The sequence below is a fragment of the Pelodiscus sinensis genome, chromosome 18 (assembly GCF_052426305.1).
Source record: "Pelodiscus sinensis isolate ZL-2025 chromosome 18, ASM5242630v1, whole genome shotgun sequence".
NCBI classification, from domain to species: Eukaryota; Metazoa; Chordata; order Testudines; family Trionychidae; genus Pelodiscus; species Pelodiscus sinensis.
The window spans coordinates 35325831-35347119 of NC_143069.1; the positions used below are offsets into that span (position 1 = coordinate 35325831).

Below are 21289 nucleotides of genomic sequence, written 5' to 3' on the forward strand. Positions count from 1 at the left end.
GGGGAAGAGGAACACCCCACCACCCTGCCCCCTCTCTCCATCCGGGGGGGGGAGGGAAGAACACCCCGCCACCCGACCGTCTCTCCTCCCGGGGGGGGGGGGGGGAGGGAAGAACACCCCGCCACCCGACCCTCTCTCCTCCCGGGAGGGGGGGGGGGGAAGAACACCCCGCCACCCGACCCTCTCTCCTCCCGGGGGGGGGGGGGGGGGGGGAAGAACACCCCGCCACCCGACCCTCTCTCCTCCCGGGGGGGGGGGGGGAGAACACCCCGCCACCCGACCCTCTCTCCTCCCGGGGGGGGGGGGGGGGGAGAGAGGGAAGAACACCCCGCCACCCGACCCTCTCTCCTCCCGGGAGCGGGGGGGGGGGGGGGAAGAACACCCCGCCACCCGACCCTCTCTCCTCCCCGGGGGGAATGCCCCGCCCCCCTGCCCCCTCTCTCCTCCCGGGCTGGGGGGGGGGGGGACGAACGCCCTGCCACCCGGCCCATCTCCTCCCCCGCGGGGGGGGGGGGGGGGGGGGGGGGGAGTGATGCCCCGCCGCCCGGCCCCGCCTTACCTGCATGGTGATGGTGGGCGTGGCCAGCCCGCCGGCAGCCGTCATGGTGGTCTGGGCAGCGGAGACGGTGATGGCGGCCGGGTTGATGACCTGGCTGGAGAGGGTGGCGATGGTGCCCAGCGTGGTGATGGGCGTGGCCAGCGAGGCGCTGGTGTTGTGGCCCCCGGCGCCGGCCAGACTAGTGGAGACGGTGCCAGTCACGGTGCCCAGGGTGGTGACACCTGGGGAGGGAGGGCCGGTCAGCGCCCGGGCCAGGCTCCGGCGCCCGGGCCCCCTCTCCCCACCCAGCCACTTACCCGTGGTGCCTTTCACCACCAGCGTGGTGACGGTGGGCTTGACGGCCGAGACGGTGACGGGCGTGACGAGCCGCACGCCGCCCATGGGCACAGTGCGCAGGATGGTGCCCGGCTGCCCAGGCGCCCCCTTCAGGACCACCTGCCGGAGGGGGACAGCGGGGGTGAGGCCGGGCCACAGGAAGCCCCTGGGCCGCCCCTGACTCCCAGGCCCCCACGCTCACCTGCGTGACGCCCGGCTGCCCGTGGGCCGCCCCCAGCTTGGGCACGGCCGTGATGATCTTGGCAGGGGCGCCCGTGCCCGAGGTCATGACCTTGGTGGTGAAGATGGTGATGGGGGATTTGATCCCAGGACTGCTGGTCACACCTAGGGGAGCCCGGGGTGTGAAGTAAAAGTGGGGGAGCCCCCCAGCACCTGCCCTCCCCCTCCCCGTGACCCCCCGAACGCCGGCCCTCCCCGAGACCCCCGAACGCCGGCCCTCCCCGAGACCCCCGAACGCCGGCCCTCCCCCCGACCGTCGGCCCTCCCCCCGAACGTCGGCCCTCCCCGTGACCCCCCGAACGCCGGCCCTCCCCCTGACCCCCGAACGCCGGCCCTTCCCCGAATGCCAGCCCTCCCTGTGACCCCCCGAACACTGGCCCTCCCCTTGTGATCCCCCGAACGCCGGCCCTTCCCCCGTGGCGACCCCCCGAACGCCGGCCCTCCCCGTGGCGACCCCCCGAACGCCGGCCCTTCCCCCGAACACCGGCCCTCCCAGTGACCCGCCCGAACGCCGGCCCTTCCCCCGAACGCCGGCCCTTCCCCGTGACCCCCCAAACGCCGGCCCTTCCCCCGAACGCCGGCCCTCCCCGTGACCCCCGAACACCAGCCCTTCCCCCGAACGCCGGCCCTCCCCGTGACCCCCGAACGCCGGCCCTTCCCCAAATGCCGGCCCTCCCCGTGACCCCCGAATGCCGGCCCTTCCCCGAACGCCGGCCCTTCCCCCGAACGCCGGCCCTTCCCCGTGACCCCCCAAACGCCGGCCCTTCCCCCGAACGCCGGCCCTCCCCGTGACCCCCGAACACCGGCCCTTCCCCCGAACGCCGGCCCTCCCCGTGACCCCCGAACGCCGGCCCTTCCCCAAATGCCGGCCCTCCCCGTGACCCCCGAATGCCGGCCCTTCCCCGAACGCCGGCCCTTCCCCGAACGCCGGCCCTCCCCGTGACCCCCGAACGCCGGCCCTTCCCCGAACGCCGGCCCTCCCCGTGACCCCCGAACGCCGGCCCTTCCCCGAACGCCAGCCCTCCGTGACCCCCGAACGCCGGCCCTTCCCCGAACGCCGGCCCTCCCCGTGACCCCCGAACGCCGGCCCTCCCCCGAACGCCGGCCCTCCCCGTGACCCCCGAACGCCGGCCCTTCCCCGAACGCCGGCCCTCCCCGTGACCCCCGAACGCCGGCCCTTCCCCGAACGCCGGCCCTCCCCGTGACCCCCGAACGCCGGCCCTTCCCCGAACGCCAGCCCTCCGTGACCCCCGAACGCCGGCCCTTCCCCGAACGCCGGCCCTCCCCGTGACCCCCGAACGCCGGCCCTCCCCCGAACGCCGGCCCTCCCCGTGACCCCCGAACGCCGGCCCTTCCCCGAACGCCGGCCCTCCCCGTGACCCCCGAACGCCGGCCCTTCCCCAAATGCCAGCCCTCCCCGTGACCCCCGAACGCCGGCCCTTCCCCAAATGCCAGCCCTCCCCGTGACCCCCGAACGCCGGCCCTTCCCCGAACGCCGGCCCTCCCCGTGACCCCCGAACGCCGGCCCTTCCCCAAATGCCAGCCCTCCCCGTGACCCCCGAACGCCGGCCCTTCCCCAAATGCCAGCCCTCCCCGTGACCCCCGAACGCCGGCCCTTCCCCGAACGCCAGCCCTCCCCGTGACCCCTGAACGCCGGCCCTTCCCCAAATGCCAGCCCTCCCCGTGACCCCCGAATGCCGGCCCTTCCCCGAACGCCGGCCCTCCTCCTCTGTGACCCCCCCGAACGCCGGCCCCCCGTGTCCCCCAAACACCGGCCCCGCCCCCCTCCGCGACCCCACAGCCCCCAGGTGCTACCTGTGGCCCCCGACTGGGTGATGATGGCCGACATGGGGATGGTTTTGATGATGGTGGTGGTGCCCGGCTTGGTGGTGCTGGGCGAGACGCTGCTGATGCCCAGGATGGTGGGTTTGGGGCCGGTGCCGCCCGCCTGCGTAGTGGTGATGATGGTGGTTGGCTTCCCATCTGCAGACGTCACCAGCTTGAGGATGGTGCCCGCGGGCAGGGGGCCCTTCGTCTGAGGAGAGGGGAGGGGAAGAGAGAGTCAGTGCAGACTGGCCCTGCGCTGGGGAGGAGGGGCCGGACGCCGGGTCCCCTTGCCGGAAGCGCTCACCTGGATGATCTGGGTGACGGGGCCGCTGGATGCCTGGCCGGTCACGGCCGAGGTCTGCACCGGCTTGGTCTGCACGACCGACATCACCTTGCCCAGGTTAGAGATCTGCGGGGAGAGGGCGTGAGCCGGGGCTGGGCAGACCGGCCGGCCGGCCAGGGCAGCGAGCCAGGCCTGCCCCCGGGCACTTACCAGCGCGCTGCCCCCGGGCACGGAGATGGGGCTCTTCACCAGGGTGATGGTTTTCGTGACGCCGCCCACCACGGTGGTCATGACCTGGGCCTGCTGCGCCACGGTCACGGTGCCCGACTTGTGCACGGTGATGATGGGCCGCGTGGCCGCGCTGGTCGTGCACGACACTGACGTGCCCACCTGGGCTGCTGCCGTCTTCAGCATGCGGGTGGCCGGGTTACTCACCTGGGGAGACAGCACCTGAGCAGGACGCTGGGGACTGGAGCCCGGAGGGGAGGGGGTCCACGCAGGGTCAGGGAACACCCGGGGCCTCGCCCCGCTCCGGGAGGGGACGGGCTTGGATGAAATCGGATGGGGGGACTCGGGGAACACCCGGGTTCTCGCCCCGCTCCGGGAGGGGACGGGGTTGGATGAAATCGGATGGGGGGGGACTCGGGGAACACCCGGGGCCTCGCCCCGCTCCGGGAGGGGACGGGCTTGGATGAAATCGGATGGGGGGGGACTCGGGGAACACCCGGGTTCTCGCCCCGCTCCGGGAGGGGACGGGGTTGGATGAAATCGGATGGGGGGGGACTCGGGGAACACCCGGGTTCTCGCCCCGCTCCGGGAGGGGACGGGCTTGGATGAAATCGGATGGGGGGGGACTCGGGGAACACCCGGGTTCTCGCCCCGCTCCGGGAGGGGACGGGCTTGGATGAAATCGGATGGGGGGGGAGACTCGGGGAACACCCAGGTTCTCGCCCTGCTCCGGGAGGGGACGGGCTTGGATGAAATCGGATGGGGGGGGACTCGGGGAACACCCGGGTTCTCGCCCCGCTCCGGGAGGGGACGGGGTTGGATGAAATCGGATGGGGGGGGACTCGGGGAACACCCGGGTTCTCGCCCCGCTCCGGGAGGGGATTGGATGAAATCGGATGGGGGGGGACACTCGGGGAACACCCGGGTTCTCGCCCCGCTCCGGGAGGGGACGGGCTTGGATGAAATCGGATGGGGGGACTCGGGGAACACCCGGGTTCTCGTCCCGCTCCGGGAGGGGACGGGCTTGGATGAAATCGGATGGGGGGGACTCGGGGAACACCCGGGTTCTCGCCCCGCTCCGGGAGGGGACGGGGTTGGATGAAATCGGATGGGGGGGGACTCGGGGAACACCCGGGTTCTCGCCCCGCTCCGGGAGGGGACGGGCTTGGATGAAATCGGATGGGGGGGGACTCGGGGAACACCCGGGTTCTCGTCCCGCTCCGGGAGGGGACGGGCTTGGATGAAATCGGATGGGGGGACTCGGGGAACACCCGGGTTCTCGCCCCGCTCCGGGAGGGGACGGGCTTGGATGAAATCGGATCGGGGGGGACTCGGGGAACACCCGGGTTCTCGCCCCGCTCCGAGAGGGGACGGGGTTGGATGAAATCGGATGGGGGGGACTCGGGGAACACCCGGGTTCTCGCCCCGCTCCGGGAGGGGACGGGCTTGGATGAAATCGGATGGGGGGGGACTCGGGGAACACCCGGGTTCTCGCCCCGCTCCGGGAGGGGACGGGGTTGGATGAAATCGGATGGGGGGGACTCGGGGAACACCCGGGTTCTCGCCCCGCTCCGGGAGGGGACGGGGTTGGATGAAATCGGATGGGGGGGGACTCGGGGAACACCCGGGTTCTCGCCCCGCTCCGGGAGGGGACGGGGTTGGATGAAATCGGATGGGGGGGGACTCGGGGAACACCCGGGTTCTCGCCCCGCTCCGGGAGGGGACGGGGTTGGATGAAATCGGATGGGGGGAGACTCGGGGAACACCCGGGTTCTCGCCCCGCTCCGGGAGGGGACGGGCTTGGATGAAATCGGATGGGGGGACTCGGGGAACACCCGGGTTCTCGCCCCGCTCCGGGAGGGGACGGGCTTGGATGAAATCGGATGGGGGGGGAGACTCGGGGAACACCCGGGTTCTCGCCCCGCTCCGGGAGGGGACGGGCTTGGATGAAATCGGATGGGGGGGGAGACTCGGGGAACACCCGGGTTCTCGCCCCGCTCCGGGAGGGGACGGGCTTGGATGAAATCGGATGGGGGGGGAGACTCGGGGAACACCCGGGTTCTCGCCCCGCTCCGGGAGGGGACGGGGTTGGATGAAATCGGATGGGGGGGGACTCGGGGAACACCCGGGTTCTCGCCCCGCTCCGAGAGGGGACGGGGTTGGATGAAATCGGATGGGGGGGGACTCGGGGAACACCCGGGTTCTCGCCCCGCTCCCGGAGGGGACGGGCTTGGATGAAATCGGATGGGGGGACTCGGGGAACACCCGGGTTCTTGCCCCGCTCCGGGAGGGGACGGGCTTGGATGAAATCGGATGGGGGGGGAGACTCGGGGAACACCCGGGTTCTCGCCCCGCTCCGGGAGGGGACGGGGTTGGATGAAATCGGATGGGGGGAGACTCGGGGAACACCCGGGTTCTCGCCCCGCTCCGAGAGGGGACGGGCTTGGATGAAATCGGATGGGGGGGGACTCGGGGAACACCCGGGTTCTCGCCCCGCTCCGGGAGGGGACGGGCTTGGATGAAATCGGATGGGGGGGGAGACTCGGGGAACACCCGGGTTCTCGCCCCGCTCCGGGAGGGGACGGGGTTGGATGAAATCGGATGGGGGGGGACTCGGGGAACACCCGGGTTCTCGCCCCGCTCCGAGAGGGGACGGGCTCGGATGAAATCGGATGGGGGGGGACTCGGGGAACACCCGGGTTCTCGCCCCGCTCCGGGAGGGGACGGGCTCGGATGAAATCGGATGGGGGGGGACTCGGGGAACACCCAGGTTCTCGCCCCGCTCCGGGAGGGGACGGGCTTGGATGAAATCGGATGGGGGGGGACTCGGGGAACACCCGGGTTCTCACCCCGCTCCGGGAGGGGACGGGCTTGGATGAAATCGGATGGGGGGGGACTCGGGGAACACCCGGGTTCTCGCCCCGCTCCGGGAGGGGACGGGCTTGGATGAAATCGGATGGGGGGGACTCGGGGAACACCCGGGTTCTCGCCCCGCTCCGGGAGGGGACGGGGTTGGATGAAATCGGATGGGGGGGGACTCGGGGAACACCCGGGTTCTCGCCCCGCTCCGGGAGGGGACGGGGTTGGATGAAATCGGATGGGGGGGGACTCGGGGAACACCCGGGTTCTCGCCCCGCTCCCGGAGGGGACGGGCTTGGATGAAATCGGATGGGGGAGACTCGGGGAACACCCGGGTTCTCGCCCCGCTCCGGGAGGGGACGGGCTTGGATGAAATCGGATGGGGGGGGACTCGGGGAACACCCGGGTTCTCGCCCCGCTCCGGGAGGGGACGGGCTTGGATGAAATCGGATGGGGGAGACTCGGGGAACACCCGGGTTCTCGCCCCGCTCCGGGAGGGGACGGGCTTGGATGAAATCGGATGGGGGAGACTCGGGGAACACCCGGGTTCTCGCCCCGCTCCGGGAGGGGATGGGGTTGGATGAAATCGGATGGGGGGGGAGACTCGGGGAACACCCGGGTTCTCGCCCCGCTCCGGGAGGGGACGGGGTTGGATGAAATCGGATGGGGGGGGACTCGGGGAACACCCGGGTTCTCGCCCCGCTCCGGGAGGGGACGGGGTTGGATGAAATCGGATGGGGGGGGACTCGGGGAACACCCGGGTTCTCGCCCCGCTCCGGGAGGGGACGGGGTTGGATGAAATCGGATGGGGGGGGACTCGGGGAACACCCGGGTTCTCGCCCCGCTCCGGGAGGGGACGGGCTTGGATGAAATCGGATGGGGGGGGGAGACTGGGGGAACACCCGGGTTCTCGCCCCGCTCCGGGAGGGGACGGGCTTGGATGAAATCGGATGGGGGGGGAGACTCGGGGAACACCCGGGTTCTCGCCCCGCTCCGGGAGGGGACGGGGTTGGATGAAATCGGATGGGGGGGGACTCGGGGAACACCCGGGTTCTCGCCCCGCTCCGAGAGGGGACGGGGTTGGATGAAATCGGATGGGGGGGGACTCGGGGAACACCCGGGTTCTCGCCCCGCTCCGGGAGGGGACGGGCTTGGATGAAATCGGATGGGGGGGGAGACTCGGGGAACACCCGGGTTCTCGCCCCGCTCCGGGAGGGGACGGGCTTGGATGAAATCGGATGGGGGGGGACTCGGGGAACACCCGGGTTCTCGCCCCGCTCCGGGAGGGGACGGGGTTGGATGAAATCGGATGGGGGGGGACTCGGGGAACACCCGGGTTCTCACCCCGCTCCGGGAGGGGACGGGCTTGGATGAAATCGGATGGGGGGGGACTCGGGGAACACCCGGGTTCTCGCCCCGCTCCGGGAGGGGACGGGGTTGGATGAAATCGGATGGGGGGGGACTCGGGGAACACCCGGGTTCTCGCCCCGCTCCGGGAGGGGACGGGCTTGGATGAAATCGGATGGGGGGGGACTCGGGGAACACCCGGGTTCTCGCCCCGCTCCGGGAGGGGACGGGCTTGGATGAAATCGGATGGGGGGGGACTCGGGGAACACCCAGGTTCTCGCCCCGCTCCGAGAGGGGACGGGGTTGGATGAAATCGGATGGGGGGGGACTCGGGGAACACCCGGGTTCTCGCCCCGCTCCGGGAGGGGACGGGCTTGGATGAAATCGGATGGGGGGGGACTCGGGGAACACCCGGGTTCTCGCCCCGCTCCGGGAGGGGACGGGCTTGGATGAAATCGGATGGGGGGGGGGAGACTCGGGGAACACCCGGGTTCTCGCCCCGCTCCGGGAGGGGACGGGCTTGGATGAAATCGGATGGGGGGACTCGGGGAACACCCAGGTTCTCGCCCCGCTCCGAGAGGGGACGGGGTTGGATGAAATCGGATGGGGGGGGACTCGGGGAACACCCGGGTTCTCGCCCCGCTCCGGGAGGGGACGGGCTTGGATGAAATCGGATGGGGGGGGACTCGGGGAACACCCGGGTTCTCGCCCCGCTCCGGGAGGGGACGGGCTTGGATGAAATCGGATGGGGGGGGGGAGACTCGGGGAACACCCGGGTTCTCGCCCCGCTCCGGGAGGGGACGGGGTTGGATGAAATCGGATGGGGGGGGGAGACTGGGGGAACACCCGGGTTCTCGCTCCGCTCCGGGAGGGGACGGGCTTGGATGAAATCGGATGGGGGGGGACTCGGGGAACACCCGGGTTCTCGCCCCGCTCCGGGAGGGGACGGGCTTGGATGAAATCGGATGGGGGGGACTCGGGGAACACCCGGGTTCTCGCCCCGCTCCGGGAGGGGACGGGCTTGGATGAAATCGGATGGGGGGGGACTCGGGGAACACCCAGGTTCTCGCCCCGCTCCGAGAGGGGACGGGGTTGGATGAAATCGGATGGGGGGGGACTCGGGGAACACCCGGGTTCTCGTCCCGCTCCGGGAGGGGACGGGCTTGGATGAAATCGGATGGGGGGGGACTCGGGGAACACCCGGGTTCTTGCCCCGCTCCGGGAGGGGACGGGGTAGGATGAAATCGGATGGGGGGGGACTCGGGGAACACCCGGGTTCTCGTCCCGCTCCGGGAGGGGACGGGCTTGGATGAAATCGGATGGGGGGACTCGGGGAACACCCGGGTTCTTGCCCCGCTCCGGGAGGGGACGGGCTTGGATGAAATCGGATGGGGGGGGACACTCGGGGAACACCCGGGTTCTCGCCCCGCTCCGGGAGGGGACGGGCTTGGATGAAATCGGATGGGGGGAGACTCGGGGAACACCCGGGTTCTCGCCCCGCTCCGGGAGGGGACGGGCTTGGATGAAATCGGATGGGGGAGACTCGGGGAACACCCGGGTTCTCGCCCCGCTCCGAGAGGGGACGGGCTTGGATGAAATCGGATGGGGGGGGACTCGGGGAACACCCGGGTTCTCGCCCCGCTCCGGGAGGGGACGGGCTTGGATGAAATCGGATGGGGGGGGAGACTCGGGGAACACCCGGGTTCTCGCCCCGCTCCGGGAGGGGACGGGGTTGGATGAAATCGGATGGGGGGGGACTCGGGGAACACCCGGGTTCTCGCCCCGCTCCGAGAGGGGACGGGCTCGGATGAAATCGGATGGGGGGGGACTCGGGGAACACCCGGGTTCTCGCCCCGCTCCGGGAGGGGACGGGCTCGGATGAAATCGGATGGGGGGACTCGGGGAACACCCAGGTTCTCGCCCCGCTCCGGGAGGGGACGGGCTTGGATGAAATCGGATGGGGGGGGACTCGGGGAACACCCGGGTTCTCACCCCGCTCCGGGAGGGGACGGGCTTGGATGAAATCGGATGGGGGGGGACTCGGGGAACACCCGGGTTCTCGCCCCGCTCCGGGAGGGGACGGGGTTGGATGAAATCGGATGGGGGGGACTCGGGGAACACCCGGGTTCTCGCCCCGCTCCGGGAGGGGACGGGGTTGGATGAAATCGGATGGGGGGGGACTCGGGGAACACCCGGGTTCTCGCCCCGCTCCGGGAGGGGACGGGGTTGGATGAAATCGGATGGGGGGGGACTCGGGGAACACCCGGGTTCTCGCCCCGCTCCGGGAGGGGACGGGCTTGGATGAAATCGGATGGGGGAGACTCGGGGAACACCCGGGTTCTCGCCCCGCTCCGTGAGGGGACGGGGTTGGATGAAATCGGATGGGGGGGGACTCGGGGAACACCCGGGTTCTCGCCCCGCTCCGGGAGGGGACGGGGTTGGATGAAATCGGATGGGGGGACTCGGGGAACACCCGGGTTCTCGCCCCGCTCCGGGAGGGGACGGGGTTGGATGAAATCGGATGGGGGGGACTCGGGGAACACCCGGGTTCTCGCCCCGCTCCGGGAGGGGACGGGGTTGGATGAAATCGGATGGGGGGGGAGACTCGGGGAACACCCGGGTTCTCGCCCCGCTCCGGGAGGGGACGGGCTTGGATGAAATCGGATGGGGGGGGAGACTCGGGGAACACCCGGGTTCTTGCCCCGCTCCGGGAGGGGACGGGCTTGGATGAAATCGGATGGGGGGGAGACTCGGGGAACACCCGGGTTCTCGCCCCGCTCCGGGAGGGGACGGGGTTGGATGAAATCGGATGGGGGGGGACACTCGGGGAACACCCGGGTTCTCGCCCCGCTCCGGGAGGGGATGGGGTTGGATGAAATCGGATGGGGGGGGACTCGGGGAACACCCGGGTTCTCGCCCCGCTCCGGGAGGGGACGGGCTTGGATGAAATCGGATGGGGGAGACTCGGGGAACACCCGGGTTCTCGCCCCGCTCCGGGAGGGGACGGGCTTGGATGAAATCGGATGGGGGGGGAGACTCGGGGAACACCCGGGTTCTTGCCCCGCTCCGGGAGGGGACGGGCTTGGATGAAATCGGATGGGGGGGGGACTCGGGGAACACCCGGGTTCTCGCCCCGCTCCGGGAGGGGACGGGGTTGGATGAAATCGGATGGGGGAGACTCGGGGAACACCCGGGTTCTCGCCCCGCTCCGGGAGGGGACGGGCTTGGATGAAATCGGATGGGGGGGGACTCGGGGAACACCCGGGTTCTCGCCCCGCTCCGTGAGGGGACGGGCTTGGATGAAATCGGATGGGGGGGGACTCGGGGAACACCCGGGTTCTCGCCCCGCTCCGGGAGGGGACGGGCTTGGATGAAATCGGATGGGGGGGGACTCGGGGAACACCCGGGTTCTCGCCCCGCTCCGGGAGGGGACGGGCTTGGATGAAATCGGATGGGGGGACTCGGGGAACACCCGGGTTCTCGCCCCGCTCCGGGAGGGGACGGGCTTGGATGAAATCGGATGGGGGGACTCGGGGAACACCCGGGTTCTCGCCCCGCTCCGGGAGGGGACGGGCTTGGATGAAATCGGATGGGGGGACTCGGGGAACACCCGGGTTCTCGCCCCGCTCCGGGAGGGGACGGGGTTGGATGAAATCGGATGGGGGGGGACTCGGGGAACACCCGGGTTCTCGCCCCGCTCCGGGAGGGGACGGGGTTGGTTGAAATCGGATGGGGGGGGACTCGGGGAACACCCGGGTTCTCGCCCCGCTCCGGGAGGGGACGGGCTTGGATGAAATCGGATGGGGGGGGACTCGGGGAACACCCGGGTTCTCGCCCCGCTCCAGGACAAAGGGCAGGCACGGTTTGAGCGGGCAGTCAGGTGCCTGGCTCTAGGGGCAGGGCTGCGGGGCCCGCTGGCTCTTACCATGACAGGGGAGGAGGCCACCTTGACGGTGGTGGGCAGCGTGGCAGTGCCCGGGGCCACGGCCACAGTCTTGACGATGGTGGCGCCGGCCGGCACGCTCAGCACCGTGGGCGCAGAGGAGGGAGGAATCTTCTGTGTGGCCGCAGCGGCAGCTGCCAAGGCCGCCATACCACTCATCTGGGGGCTGCTGCCTATCACCTGCGGGCAGAGGGGAGCCGTCAGGGGCGCCCCCTGGCCGGGACCTGCCCCCGGGCAGCAGGTACTTACCGTGCCCTGGGCGCTCTGCGTGGGCACCACCATGCGCACGCCGGCTGGCAGGGAGGTCACTGTCACGGGGGCCTTGCCCACCTGGCCGGCCGAGCGCACCGTCACCAGGGGCGGCCCCGGGGGCGCTGGGGGGCCTGTCACCTTCAGGACGGCTGGGACTCCTGCTGGGGCAAGCGCAGCGTGAGATGGGGAAGCGGAGTTTCTGCCCTGGGAGCCCCCCGGAGTACCGCCCACGCCCCACTCACCCTGTGTGCGTGCCGGGCTGGCCACGGGCAGGGGCGTGCCGGGCACGGAGGGCAGCAGCTGGATGGTGGTGGTGGTGGGCGTGGGGGCGGCTGCCTGGGGCAGTAAGGTGATGCCCATCTGCGCCAGGGGCTGGCTGGCTGGCGGGGCGGGCGCGGCGGCGGCAGGCACGGGGCTCTTGGGGGGGTTGGCGGGAACAGAGGGCACAGGGGCGGGGGCGGGCGAGGCAGCCGCCGGGATGTCGTATTTCTGCAGCTGCAGCAGGTACGTGTCGGCCGTGGGCACCGAGCCCCAGCTGACCTCCAGCGAGTTGGTGTTGGCCCGCACCAGCTGCACCCGCGAAGGCGCCGGGGGCTTCTCTGCAGAGAAAGGCAGGGGTTAGGCACAGGCAGCCTGGCGCCCAGACCCCCCAGACCCCTTCCCCAGTCCGCTCACCAGTCTCCAGGTACCACAGGTCCTTGCAGCACACCTGGTTGTTCCAGGCCTTGCGGTAGCCGTCCCGCCCGCTCCAGATGTAGAGGCGGGTGTTGATGGACACGGCGCAGTGCCCCGCCCGGGCCCGTGGGACGTTGTCCTCCAGCGTGTCCATGACAATGGCTTCCCAGGCCATCGAGTCTGGGGGAAGGGGTCAGCTCACCCTGGGCCAGGGCACAGGACGGCCGGGGAACCCAGGGGCTGCGAGGGGGATCCCAGCACGGGGCTGAAGGGAACCGGGGGAGTCCTTATCCAGTCTGAGAAAGACCAGCTTGTTGGGGAGGGCGGGAGGGCGGGGCCCGGAGGGGTGCGTACCTAGGTTGAGGCAGGCCAGCGTGTTGGTGGGGGGCGAGGGGGGGCGTACCTAGGTTGAGGCAGGCCAGCGTGTTGGTGGGGGGAGAGGGGGGGCGTACCTAAGTTGAGGCAGGCCAGCGTGTTGGTGGGGGACGGGGGGGGGCGTACCTAAGTTGAGGCAGGCCAGCGTGTTGGTGGGGGATGGGGGGGCGTACCTAGGTTGAGGCAGGCCAGCGTGTTGGTGGGGGACAGGGGGGGGCGTACCTAAGTTGAGGCAGGCCAGCGTGTTGGTGGGGGACGGGGGGGGGGGGCGTACCTAAGTTGAGGCAGGCCAGCGTGTTGGTGGGGGATCGTACCTAGGTTGAGGCAGGCCAGCGTGTTGGTGGGGGACAGGGGGGGGCGTACCTAAGTTGAGGCAGGCCAGCGTGTTGGTGGGGGACGGGGGGGGGGCGTACCTAAGTTGAGGCAGGCCACCTAGGTTGAGGCAGGCCAGCGTGTTGGTGGGGGACAGGGGGGGGCGTACCTAAGTTGAGGCAGGCCAGCGTGTTGGTGGGGGACGGGGGGGGCGTACCTAAGTTGAGGCAGGCCAGCGTGTTGGTGGGGGACAGGGGGGGGCGTACCTAAGTTGAGGCAGGCCAGCGTGTTGGTGGGGGACGGGGGGGGCGTACCTAAGTTGAGGCAGGCCAGCGTGTTGGTGGGGGACGGGGGGGGCGTACCTAAGTTGAGGCAGGCCAGCGTGTTGGTGGGGGACGGGGGGGGCGTACCTAAGTTGAGGCAGGCCAGCGTGTTGGTGGGGGATGGGGGGGCGTACCTAGGTTGAGGCAGGCCAGCGTGTTGGTGGGGGACAGGGGGGGGCGTACCTAAGTTGAGGCAGGCCAGCGTGTTGGTGGGGGACGGGGGGGGCGTACCTAAGTTGAGGCAGGCCAGCGTGTTGGTGGGGGATGGGGGGGGCGTACCTAAGTTGAGGCAGGCCAGCGTGTTGGTGGGGGATGGGGGGGGCGTACCTAAGTTGAGGCAGGCCAGCGTGTTGGTGGGGGACGGGGGGGGCGTACCTAAGTTGAGGCAGGCCAGCGTGTTGGTGGGGGATGGGGGGGGGCGTACCTAAGTTGAGGCAGGCCAGCGTGTTGGTGGGGGATGGGGGGGGCGTACCTAAGTTGAGGCAGGCCAGCGTGTTGGTGGGGGATGGGGGGGGCGTACCTAAGTTGAGGCAGGCCAGCGTGTTGGTGGGGGACGGGGGGGGGCATACCTAAGTTGAGGCAGGCCAGCGTGTTGGTGCACTTCCACTCCTTCTCGTGTGTGGCAACTTTGACGTCATCCATGACGAGGGGCACCCAGCCCCCGAAGACGTACATCCTGGGGGGAGGAGGGGGTCAGAGCTGGGCCACAGAAGTGGGGGTGATGGGGGGGTCAGGGGCTTACTTGTTGCCGATGGTGGTGGCCGAGTGCAGGCTGCGGGGCAGGGGTGCCACGCCGCTCAGGGTCGGCTTGTTCCACGTCAGTGTCTCTGAGGAGACAAACACAGAGGCACTGAGAGCCCGGCCGGGGGAGAACCCGGCGCCCCGGCCCCCCCCCCCGGGAGAGAACCTGCCCCCCCCCCCCCCCGCCGGGAGAGAACCCGGCGCCCCGCTGGCATACCGATGTCCAGCGTCCAGAGGTCGCCGAGGCGACAGCCGCTCATGCCGCCGTAGATGACGAGTTTGGATTTCTTGCTGTCTCTCTCGGCGCACACCACGGCCGTGTGGGACTCGCGGGGCGGGGGCAGCACCCCGTACGTGATGGGGATGTCCCAGGCCACCACTCCGGAGCCCGGGCGCAGCTCCAGGATGTACAGGTCATTCAGGTACCTGGGGGGGGGACGGGGGGCTTGTCACAGCCACCGCCAGCCCCGAGTGCCCCCGCCACGCCCCCCGCCGCCAGCCCCGAGTGCCCCGCCCCGCGCCCCCCGCCAGCCCCGCCCCCGCGCCCCCCGCGCCCGCCCCCTGCCAGCCCCGAGTGCCCCCGCCCCGCGCCCCCCGCCACCAGCCCCGCCCCCCGCCACCAGCCCCAAGTGCCCCGCCCCGCGCCCCCGCCGCCAGCCCCGAGTGCCCCCGCCCCGCGCGCCCCGCCCCGAGTGCCCCCGCCGCCAGCCCCGAGTGCCCCGCCCCGCGCCCCCGCCACCAGCCCCAAGTGCCCCGCCCCGCGCCCCCGCCCGCCAGCCCCGAGCCCCGCCCCGCGCCCCCGCCGCCAGCCCCGAGTGCCCCCGCCCCACGCCCCCCAGCCCCGAGTGCCCCCGCCGCCAGCCCCGAGTGCCCCCGCCCCACGCCCCGAGTGCCCCTGCCGCCAGCCCCGAGTGCCCCGCCCCGCGCCCCCGATGCCAGCCCCGAGTGCCCCGCCCCGCGACCCGCCACCAGCCCCGAGTGCCCCCGCCGCCAGCCCCGAGTGCCCCCGCCCCGGGTGCCCCGCCGCCAGCCCTAAGTGCCCCGCCCCACGACCCCGCCACCAGCCCCGAGTGCCCCCGCCGCCAGCCCCGAGTGCCCCCCCCCACGCCCCCAGCCCCCGAGTGCCCCCGCCGCCAGCCCCGAGTGCCCCGCCCCGAGTGCCCCCGCCGCCAGCCCCGAGTGCCCCCGCCGCCAGCCCCGAGTGCCCCGCCCCGCGACCCCGCCACCAGCCCCGAGTGCCCCCGCCGCCAGCCCCGAGTGCCCCGCGCCCCCCGCCGCCAGCCCCGAGTGCCCCCGCCGCCAGCCCCCGCCGCCCGCCCCCGCCCCCCCGCCGCCAGCCCCAAGTGCCCCGCCCCGAGTGCTCCCGCCGCCAGCTCCGAGTGCCCCGCCCCGCGCCCCCCCGCCAGCCGAGTGCCCCCCGCCCCGCATCCCTCTGCCAGCCCGATGAGCCCCTGCCCCGCATCCCCCTGCAAGCCCTGCGTGCCCCTGCCAGCCCCGAGTGCCCCTGCCCCACACCCCCCCACCAGAGGGCGGCCTCTCCCCACAGCCAGGCAGAGATTCCCCCCGCAGGGATGGGAGGAAGCAGGAGGCCACCAGGCCCCAGCCCCCTCCCCCCTACGCACTGCGAGGGCAGGAGCAGGAACAGCGCCCGGACTGGCACTCGCCTGGGAATGTTGTTCTTGGGGTCCTCGCTGTCGTTGGCCAGCCCCCCAAACAGGTAGCACTTGTTGCCCACCAGAGAGAAGCTGTGGCCTAGGCGGGGGCAGGGGGGCGGCCCATTCTTGGGGGTCTTGGCCTTGAGTCTCTTCCACTCCCAGCGGCTGGCCTGCAGGGGGTCATTACAACACGGTCCCTCTTCCGTCAGTCCAACCCGCACACGGCAGCAAGACCCCCCTGCCCTCCCTGAGCCTGGGCCCCCCGCCCCTCTAACCACTAGAGCCCCCTGCCCTCCCTGAGCCGGACCCCAGGCGCCTGGGCACCCACCCCTCTAACCACTAGAGCCCCCTGCCCTCCCTGAGCCTGGGCCCCCCACCCCTCTAACCACTAGAGCCCCCTGCCCTCCCTGAGCCGGACCCCAGGCGCCTGGGCCCTCCGCCCCTCTAACCACTAGAGCCCCCTGCCCTCCCTGAGCCGGACCCCAGGCGCCTGGGCCCCCCACCCCTCTAACCACTAGAGCCCCTGCCCTCCCTGAGCCGGACCCCAGGCGCCTGGGCCCCCCGCCCCTCTAACCACTAGAGCCCCCTGCCCTCCCTGAGCCTGGGCCCCCCGCCCCTCTAACCACTAGACCCTCCTGCCCTCCCTGAGCCTGGGCCCCCCGCCCCTCTAACCACTAGACCCCCCTGCCCTCCCTGAGCCTGGGCCCCCCGCCCCTCTAACCACTAGACCCTCCTGCCCTCCCCGAGCTGGGAGACACCCAGGCGTCTGGGCCCCTGCCCCTACCTGAAGCTCGTAGAGATCGTTGCTGTACTTGCCGTACTCAACCATGCCTCCGAAGACCAGCAGGCGGGTGCCGTCGCACACGAAGCCGTAGGCAGCGCAGCCAGGGGGGATGTCGCCCCGCACGGCTGGGATGAACCACTGGTTCGTGGCTGGGAGGGGCAGAGGGGCATGAGCAGGGTGCCCAGGAAGGGGGGAGGCGGAGCCGGGAGGGGCTGAGTCCAGACTCCCTGCTCTAACCCGCCCCCACAACACACGAGCCCGTGATCCCCCCAGGCCCGGCGGGAGGGGGGCCGGGGGGCGGATGCCGGGGGCCCGGGGGAGGGGGCCGGGGGGCCGGACGCCGGGCTCCCCCCAGGCCCGGGGAGGGGCCCCCCCCACCTGTGTTGTACACGTGCAGCTCGTCCACGATGCCCTCGTTGCCGCCGCCGAAGACCACGATCAGCTCCTTGATGGCCACGGCCCGGTGTCCGTGTCGGGGGCGGGGCACGGGGCCCGACCAGCCCACCACCCGCTTCCAGCGGGGCTGCAGCAGCGCGGCGCCGGGGGGGGCCGGGAGCGGGGAGCCCCCGCCGGGGGCCGCTGGCAGCGCCGCAGCCATGGCCCCCTGGTGCGGTCCTGCAAGGGGGGCAGTTAGTCCCGCGCCGCCCGGCCCCCCGCGGGACCCCGCCCCCCCCCGCGAGCGGGCCCCGCCCCCCCCCCGCGCGCGGACCCCGGCCCTCCCCCCGCGCGCGGACCCCGGCCCTCCCCCCGCGCGGGACCTCCCCCCGCCCCCCCCCGCGAGCGGACCCCGCCCCTCCCCCCGCGCGGGACCTCCCCCCGCCCCCCGCGCGCGGACCCCGCCCCTCCCCCCGCGCGGGACCTCCCCCCGCCCCCCCCGCGAGCGGACCCCGCCCCTCCCCCCGCGCGCGGACCTCCCCCCGCCCCCCCGCGAGCGGACCCCGCCCCTCCCCCCGCGAGCGGACCCCGCCCCTCCCCGGGCCCCCCCCCCGCGAGCGGACCCCGCCCCGCAGACCCGCTGCCCCTCCCCCCCGCCCGGGGCCTCCGGCCCCTCCCCCCGGCTCAGCGCCCGGCCCTGGGAGCCGCCATCTTGTGCGGCCGGAAAATGGCGGCCGCGGGGAAGGAGCCGCCGCCTCCCGCCGCCCGGCCCCGCGCGCGCCCCCCGCCCCGGCCCCGCCCCCGCCCCGGCCCGCGCGCGCCCGGCCCCACCCCGCCCCACGGCACCGGACGGGGCGCGAGCGGTGCGGGGCGCCCGGCGCTTCACGCCGCCCTGGGAGCCGCCATCTTGCGCCTGCTTGTGCGGCAGCCGCGCGCGCTTCCTTCCTCCGCCCGGCTCGGGGGGCGGGGCCCGTACGGACTCCGCCCCCTGGGCGCCGCCATCTTGGGGCGGGCGCTGGGCGCCGCCATCTTGGCCGCCCCCCCACGGCAGCGCCGCGCGGCGACGGAAGCGCAGCCCGGGCCCCGCCCCCGCGCGTGCCTCAGTGTCCCCCGGCCGCCGGGGGCGGGGCCGTGCCCGGCTCGCGGGCCGCTCGGCGGCGCCGGAAGCAGCCCCGCCCCGGTTGCCATGGCGCCCGCAGGGGCCCGGCCTGCGTCACGGGCTCCAAGATGGCGCCCGAGGCGGGGCGCGCAAGATGGCGGCTCGCTGCGCGCTCGGAGTCCCCAAGATGGCGGCTGCGGGGCCGCCGCTTACCCGGATGTGCGCGGCTCCCCAAGATGGCGGCCGGAGGGCGCGGGGGCGGCCGTTTTCCAAAATGGCGGCCCGGAGGCGGCGGCGGCCCGGCCCGGAGGCCGCTACCACGCGGCTGGGCGCTTCGGGCACCTAGAGCCGCAGCTGGGCGCGGCGCGACGCGGGCTCCGGAGGCGGCGGGCGGGGCGGGAGCTCTACGCGCGGCGCGGGCAGGCTGCGGCGGCCAGCCCCCTGGGAGCCGCCATTTTGGACCCTTCTCATCCACACCCGACGAAAGATGGCGGCGCCTGAACGACCCGGATGTGATGATGCCTTTGGCGCACGCGCGGCAGGCTCGCTTCCGCAATGCGCATGCGTGGGCGCGGGGAGGGGTACGGTGGAGCGCGCAGCGCAGGCTCAGTGCTGGGCAGAACGACTGCGCCGCGCGCATGCGCGTTCATTTCCTCACCCTCCTGCTTCCGCTCCCGCCCCGTTCTAACGGTCGTTCGACTGTCTCCGCCCTCTGCCCCCGCTCCTAGGCACGGGCGCGCCACGTGACAGGCCCTCTCCCCATAGCGCGCGGGGAAAGAGTCAACCCTCGACCCCCCCCACCGGTCACAGCCCCGCCCCCTACCCCCCAACCCCCCTCCCGTCACAGCCCCGCCCCCACCCCCCTCCCGTCACAGCCCCGCCCCCTACCCCCCCACCCCGCCTCCCGTCACAGCCCCGCCTCCCAACCTCCCCCCACCCCCCTCCCGTCACAGCCCCGCCTCCCAACCTCCCCCGCCCGTCACAGCCCCGCCCCCTTCCCCCCACCCCCTCCCGTCACAGCCCCGCCACTACCCCCCACCCCAACCCCTCCCGTCACAGCCCCGCCCCCTTCCCCCCACCCCCTCCCGTCACAGCCCCGCCACTACCCCCCACCCCAACCCCTCCCGTCACAGCCCCGCCTCCCAACCTCCCCCCGCCCGTCACAGCCCCCCCCCTTCCCCCCACCCCCTCCCGTCACAGCCCCGCCACTACCCCCACCCCAACCCCTCCCGTCACAGCCCCGCCTCCCAACCTCCCCCCGCCCGTCACAGCCCCGCCCCCTTCCCCCCACCCCCCTCCCGTCACAGCCCCGCCACTACCCCCCACCCCAACCCCTCCCGTCACAGCCCCGCCCCCTACCCCCCCACCCCCCCTCCCGTCACAGCCCCGCCCCCTTCCCCCCACCCCCTCCCGTCACAGCCCCGCCACTACCCCCACCCCAACCCCTCCCGTCACAGCCCCGCCTCCCAACCTCCCCCCGCCCGTCACAGCCCCGCCCCCTTCCCCCCACCCCCCTCCCGTCACAGCCCCGCCACTACCCCCCACCCCAACCCCTCCCGTCACAGCCCCGCCTCCCAACCTCCCCCCGCCCGTCACAGCCCCGCCCCCTTCCCCCCACCCCCCTCCCGTCACAGCCCCGCCACTACCCCCCACCCCAACCCCTCCCGTCACAGCCCCGCCCCCTACCCCCCCACCCCCCCTCCCGTCACAGCCCCGCCCCCTTCCCCCCACCCCCTCCCGTCACAGCCCCGCCACTACCCCCCACCCCAACCCCTCCCGTCACAGCCCCGCCTCCCAACCTCCCCCCGCCCGTCACAGCCCCGCCCCCTACCCCCCAACCCCCCACCGGTCACAGCCCCGCCACTACCCCCACCCCAACCCCTCCCGTCACAGCCCCGCCTCCCAACCTCCCCCCGCCCGTCACAGCCCCGCCCCCTACCCCCCAACCTCCCCCGTCACAGCCCCGCCCGCAACCATCCCCCCAGTCATACCCCCACCCCAACCATCCCCCCCATCACAGCCCCGCCCCTACCCCCCACCCCAACCCCTCCATCACAGCCCTGCCCCCTACCCCCAGTCATAGCCCCGCCCCACCACTCCCTAGCCCCACCCAACCTCCCCCCCCCAGCCCCACCCAACCTCCCCCCCCCCCCCCGTCACAGCCCCGCCCCCCACTCTTGCCAGTCGCAGCACCAACCACCCACATCATAGCTCCACCTCTCCAATCACCGTACCCCAACCCGTCACGTCAACCCCCCAGCCCAGTCCCTGACATGGCTCCACCCCCCCCCCCCCCGCGGTCATAGCTCTGCCCCCAAGCCCCCTGCCCCAACCCCCGTCACAGCTCTTCCCCCCCAATACCCTAACTCAGCCCCTGTCCACCCCCTCACGCCCCTGCCCCAGCCCCCTGCCCCAACAGCCTCCCGTCATAACTCCAGCCCCCCCAGCTCTGCCCTCCCGAGAACTTACCCCAACTCCTCTGCCCCCAGATTCCTGATCATAGCGCCACCCCACTGCACCCCTCCACCATCGCAGCTTTGTCCTCCCCTGAAACCCCCAACCCACCCGCCCAGGTCAGCCTCAGCTGCGCCCCCTCCCCCTCCTGGGGCTGACCTGTGGGCGCAGGGTGGGGGGAGAGCACGGAGATGGCACAAGCCAACGAGCTGAGGGAGCAGGGAGAGGGACTGGTGGGGTGGAGGGTGGGGGGCAGGGGGGTCTAGGCTGGCCATGGGGCTGCAGCGGGCGCTGGCCTTGCTGGGGGGCTGGGAGCGGCAGTTCCCTCAGCACACGGGGGTTGTGCCCTGCACACCCCTGATCCTCCTGGCCCCCTGACCCATTCCCCCCCAGCCGCTGGGGGAGGGGCTGGCACCTCAGCCAATGGCCCGGCCTGGGGGGCAGGGCGAAGGGGCACAGTGGCCCGTGGGGGGCTACAGCCACTACGCTGAGTGCCCCGTGGCCTGGCTCTGGAGCCGGCAGTGCTGGCCCCCCTGCCCCCCTTCGGCTGGGCTGCCACGGGCTGGCCGTGGCCCACCCCCACGGCCCGGGCTGCGTGGGGCTGAAACTGGGAGCCCCCTTCCCGACAGTGGCCACTTCTGGT

General features: G+C 73.0%; 1 protein-coding gene across 1 annotated transcript in view; it reads right to left on the reverse strand.

Moving 5' to 3' along the window:
• HCFC1 (host cell factor C1) overlaps positions 1 to 18137 on the reverse strand; it is a 28353-nt gene extending 10216 nt beyond the window's left edge. The window contains 18 exon segments of the mRNA XM_089770260.1: positions 560 to 780; positions 856 to 994; positions 1077 to 1219; positions 2930 to 3149; positions 3246 to 3350; positions 3435 to 3659; positions 11584 to 11781; positions 11851 to 12011; positions 12096 to 12452; positions 12529 to 12708; positions 14108 to 14214; positions 14281 to 14365; positions 14497 to 14705; positions 15944 to 16104; positions 16719 to 16867; positions 17097 to 17333; positions 17935 to 18029; positions 18031 to 18137. Coding sequence (XP_089626386.1) covers positions 560 to 780; positions 856 to 994; positions 1077 to 1219; positions 2930 to 3149; positions 3246 to 3350; positions 3435 to 3659; positions 11584 to 11781; positions 11851 to 12011; positions 12096 to 12452; positions 12529 to 12708; positions 14108 to 14214; positions 14281 to 14365; positions 14497 to 14705; positions 15944 to 16104; positions 16719 to 16867; positions 17097 to 17333; positions 17935 to 18029; positions 18031 to 18122 — 3084 coding nt within the window. The 5' untranslated portion in view covers positions 18123 to 18137.
• Between the last annotated feature and the right edge of the window lie 3152 nt (positions 18138 to 21289).